Genomic DNA, 4,145 nt, shown 5'->3' with positions numbered 1-4,145 from the left:
AAAAAAAAAAACGGTTATATTTTTAAAAATATATTCCCTCAGTCCCAAAATTAGTGTCCACGTTTGAAGGGGCGGAACTAGAATTTTAGATTAGCGGGGGCTAAGACGTACTTCATAAGAATATATAGGAGGACTTCAATTGATAATACACTAATACCAATGGAGTTAGGAGGGGGGAGGGGGGGGGGAGACACCCACTAGCCCCCTACTGGCTTCGTCCTGCACGTTTGACTTTTAAAATTTGAATTTCTAAAAAAACGGTTATATTTTTAAAAATATACTCTCTCAATCCCAAAATTAGTGGTCACCTTTCACGTTTCATTTTTAAAGTTTTTCCATATCAACTTTGATGATAAATAACTTTATTTGTGTTATATAATTTTTGATGAAATTTATAACAATTAAAATACATTTAAAAAACAATATATTTATATATCTTATATAAAAAGTTACATAACAAAAAATAAATTATTTAAGGTTAAAATTGAACAAGAAATACTTAAAAATCAAACGTTAATAATAATTTTGAGACGGAGGAAATAATATTTTTAAAAAAATTTTGAAAATAAAAAATCGATTAATAGGTAAAAAAGTTTAATACAAAAACTTTCTCTGAGATGGCTGAAGCCTGAATGTTCGCCGAGGGTTGTCGAATCCCACTCGGTCCGGTCTTAGAGAACATAATTACAAAAACCTGAAACCCGAGGGACTGATTTATAAAATCGAATTACAATGGCCGTCGATTTTGAAATAAATATCTTTCATAGACGTTGACATCTCATGAAGAATTTCTGCCGTCGGATACACCCACCACCGTCGATTGCTTGCCAAGTGTCATATCCAATCCTCGTCAGATGGAGATCGCGATTATCTAGGCTTGTTCTTATCTTCAAACTCTTCAAACTTATCGTTCTCGTGTCCATTTTTCCCTTTACCAAAGCGTCTCTTTCTCTGCAAATTGTTCTCAGGTACGTGTATTTTCTTCGATTTAGAATTCCTTTTGCATGAATATTTTGGTATAATTTGTATAATTCAATGCGTAGTTTCCCTACAAACGATTTAATGCCCTTTTTGGATCCCTGATCTGTTCTTTATGAGAATTCGTTTGATTTTAGGTAGATCTACTATTCTTGTTAGTCTAAACTGGGATTAGTTTAATGTCTTGGTATTCAGTGCGCAAATTTCTTCAGATCTAACATAAAATTATAGACTATCGTGTATATTTTAGACTTGTGCATCGATTTTAGACACGCGATATTGCCCCAAATTGGTGAAAAAAAATTAGTGATATCATATATTGGGTAACTTTAGAATATCATTATTCAAATCTGGATAACGAATGTACGATGCTAAAGGAACATTCGAAATTCGCCACATGAATTCCATGATTTTGTTTTTACTTCTGTAAACATGTAAAATGGATATGTATTTGTAGAATTATTGCAATTCCATATGTTTTGTAACTTTCTGGAAATCCTATTAGACGATGTAAATGACCGATGAATGGAAAAACATTCTGCATGAAGGTGATAGAGTATGAAACAATGAAACTGATTGTAATCTATCTTAATATTCAATATGGAATGTGAACAATTGCAAATCATTAGTTAGTTGATCCCAATTCCTTATTTTCTTCACTTTCCCTTGTAGTTCAAGAACTTCAAAAGGCGCACCTTTCAAACGTATGCGCATATTGAAACCCTGTCATTACATCATTCATCATGAAGTACTTGGAATACACACCTTTCGACCGGTACTTTCTCATCTATATCCTCATATATTTTAATAAATCCCTTCAATTCTCTCATCTTTTTGGTTCATTAAAAATTAATTTCATCTGAAATAGTCTTTCCTTCTTCTTCTTCTTCTTCTTCTTCTTCTGTAGAATAAATGCTTTTCTAGATCACCTCAACCTTGGAGAACGTACCCTTAAGGGATGCATTGAAGCTTACTCCTGTGAGTAGAAATAGAATCTTATATTTTCTAATAATTCACTAATTCTTATGTAAAACACTTGAAAATTTGAAAATCCCATTTGCTTTTTGATAAATCAGGCAAACATACAGGCTCGGATAAACGACTTTCTCTCAGTTTGGAAAATGAGGTAAAAATAGTTAAAATTGAATAATGGGTCTTCAATCTTTAATCTTTAATCTTTAATCCTGATTTCTGTTTTCAGATTCTTGATTATCTTGGTAACTCACCTGATGCCGACTCACCAGCTGAGTATCTTTCTAGTAGATCCAGGTGAGAATGAGATGATGCAACCTTTACCTAGGGTTAAGTTAACATTAACTATTGGTGTAGTTAGATTAGAATGAGATTTCAATCTGATTATTTTGGTTTTTTTTTTGTTTGATGTTTGTTGAAACAGCCGGAAGATGTTGATCTATCTGATTCTGACATTATACCACATGTATCCAGACTATGACTTCAGGTAATATAAGTTTATTATATCTAAGTTCAGTTAAATAATGAAAGGAGGATTATGGGTAATGACATGTCAGCTTTTGATTGGCGACATGGCAACCCACTACATAATCCTCCTTCTTCAATGACATTTGGAAGTGTTGTCAAATGGTTTGACAGGCAGTTTAGATACTGTTGCTTTGCTGAGAGTTCAATTCTCTCCATTTCCCAAAAACTAATCATCAGTTGCTCATAATAATAATAATTATTATTATTATTATATAATTATAATAATAATAAAAAACAGAGCCAAGGAAATGATAATAATTGTTCATATCATCTTGTTATTCCACTTCCATCAGTGCAGTGAAAGCTCACCAGTTTTTCACAGAGGAAACCTGGGATGGTTTCAAGCAAATTTTTGACAGCTACATGTCTGATGCATCTAAGGTATTATTATTAAAATGACCTTTATACCCTTGAAACATGTATGTAGTTTTTATTTGTACATGGTTTGGTAATTTAGGGTTTTGTTTGTTTAATTTGTGCAATTTACCCAATGGTTTATAAATTTAGTTTTTTGTTGTATGTAAGGGTATAAAGGTCATTTTACTCGTATCTAGATAGTTTACTTTATTCAGCCAAAAGGAAAAAAAAACACCTTGGTTTAGTGATGGCTATAATTTTGTGGTTTCAGGAATGGAAAGAGGCAAATGAAGATGGGTCCCTTCTAGAAACACTATACAAAGCTCTAGACGAGGTACTAAATTACAAAAATTACAAAACTACCCCTCTTCATATTCAGACATGAATGTTGATCTAATTTTCAAAATTTCAGGTAATCAACCTATCAGAATGTGAAGTCTACAGTTATGATCCTAACTCAGATGCTGACCCATTCATAGAAAAAGGAGCTCTGTAAGAAAATTATTTTATTTTATTTATTTTTTAATTTTTTATTTTTGTTTTCACTTTTTAACAAATTTCTAATTTTTTATATCTGAGTTTTGTGTTTTTGTAGGTGGTCGTACAATTTCTTTTTTTACAATAGGAAGCTCAAGCGCGTTGTGTGCTTTCATTTCAGCAGTTTAAGGTGGTAATAAACTATATTTTTAATTAAAAAAAAGGTTGATTAAATAAATATGTATATATTTATTTCAGCAATTTGGTGAGCGATGGATTTGGGTTTGATGGTTCATACTATGAGGAAGATGGTGAGATATTTGATGATATGGATATGTGAGGTGGAAAATGAGTGTACATATACCATTACCATGTTAATATTTGGTCTAGGATTTTAAATATATTGGTAGTGTGTACAAAAACAGTAGAACTGACTCGACTGTTTGTTGTTGGCTTACTTACTCGTAGGTTTTTATAAAAAGTTCAACATCTTGTTATTGAACAAATTTAAAATGTTCCATTTTTTATTGTGGTGTTTATGTTTGATTCTTTTGAGTTGTGGTTTGAGAACTGGTGTAAGTGTTTGATTCTTTTGTATTATTCTTTGATTATATTTTGGTCTATATTTTTTGATTTTAATGTATGGTTTGTGTTTTTTATATTTTGGATTTGAACTTAACGTTCCAATAGTGATTTAAAAGAACGAAACTTGATGTCAATATATTTTGATTTAATAGAATTTCTGTCATTGGAATATAACATTGTTGACTTATTATCACATTTATAATGGTTTTTCAATACCAATAATGTGTAGCTGATAAATTTCTGCAATC

The 4,145-nt window shown here is 31.2% G+C and overlaps 1 protein-coding gene across 2 annotated transcripts; it reads left to right on the top strand.

Annotated features, from left to right (window-relative positions):
* Positions 1 to 855: 855 nt before the first annotated feature.
* On the top strand, positions 856 to 3,858 carry LOC145012460 (transcription regulator). 2 transcript variants are annotated; one of them, XM_078971262.1, is made up of 11 exons: positions 856 to 968; positions 1,651 to 1,753; positions 1,886 to 1,956; positions 2,055 to 2,104; positions 2,180 to 2,247; positions 2,375 to 2,437; positions 2,772 to 2,859; positions 3,107 to 3,169; positions 3,248 to 3,327; positions 3,431 to 3,502; positions 3,571 to 3,858. In XM_078971262.1, the coding sequence occupies exons 2-11, from the start codon at positions 1,722 to 1,724 to the stop codon at positions 3,650 to 3,652; spliced, it is 669 nt and encodes a 222-aa protein (XP_078827388.1). In that variant the 5' UTR covers positions 856 to 968; positions 1,651 to 1,721; the 3' UTR covers positions 3,653 to 3,858. The 2 variants fall into 2 exon arrangements, with proteins under 2 accessions (XP_078827388.1, XP_078827389.1); XM_078971263.1 differs by lacking the exon at positions 856 to 968 and adding an exon at positions 1,020 to 1,115.
* The last annotated feature ends 287 nt before the right edge of the window (positions 3,859 to 4,145 follow it).

This window comes from Lactuca saligna, chromosome 8 (genome assembly GCF_052625555.1).
Source record: "Lactuca saligna cultivar CGN05327 chromosome 8, ASM5262555v1, whole genome shotgun sequence".
Taxonomy (NCBI): domain Eukaryota; kingdom Viridiplantae; phylum Streptophyta; class Magnoliopsida; order Asterales; family Asteraceae; genus Lactuca; species Lactuca saligna.
Note: the sequence above shows the minus strand (reverse complement) of the source record. Positions and strands in the feature narration are given on the sequence as shown.

Excerpts from the sequence above, each read along its gene's own strand:
- LOC145012460 (XM_078971262.1), top strand. The coding sequence starts at position 1,722 with ATGAAGTACTTGGAATACACACCTTTCGACCG. Across the intron at positions 2,860-3,106 it reads ACATGTCTGATGCATCTAAG|GAATGGAAAGAGGCAAATGA; the intron begins GTATTATTATTA and ends TTGTGGTTTCAG. Across the intron at positions 3,170-3,247 it reads TATACAAAGCTCTAGACGAG|GTAATCAACCTATCAGAATG; the intron begins GTACTAAATTAC and ends TCAAAATTTCAG.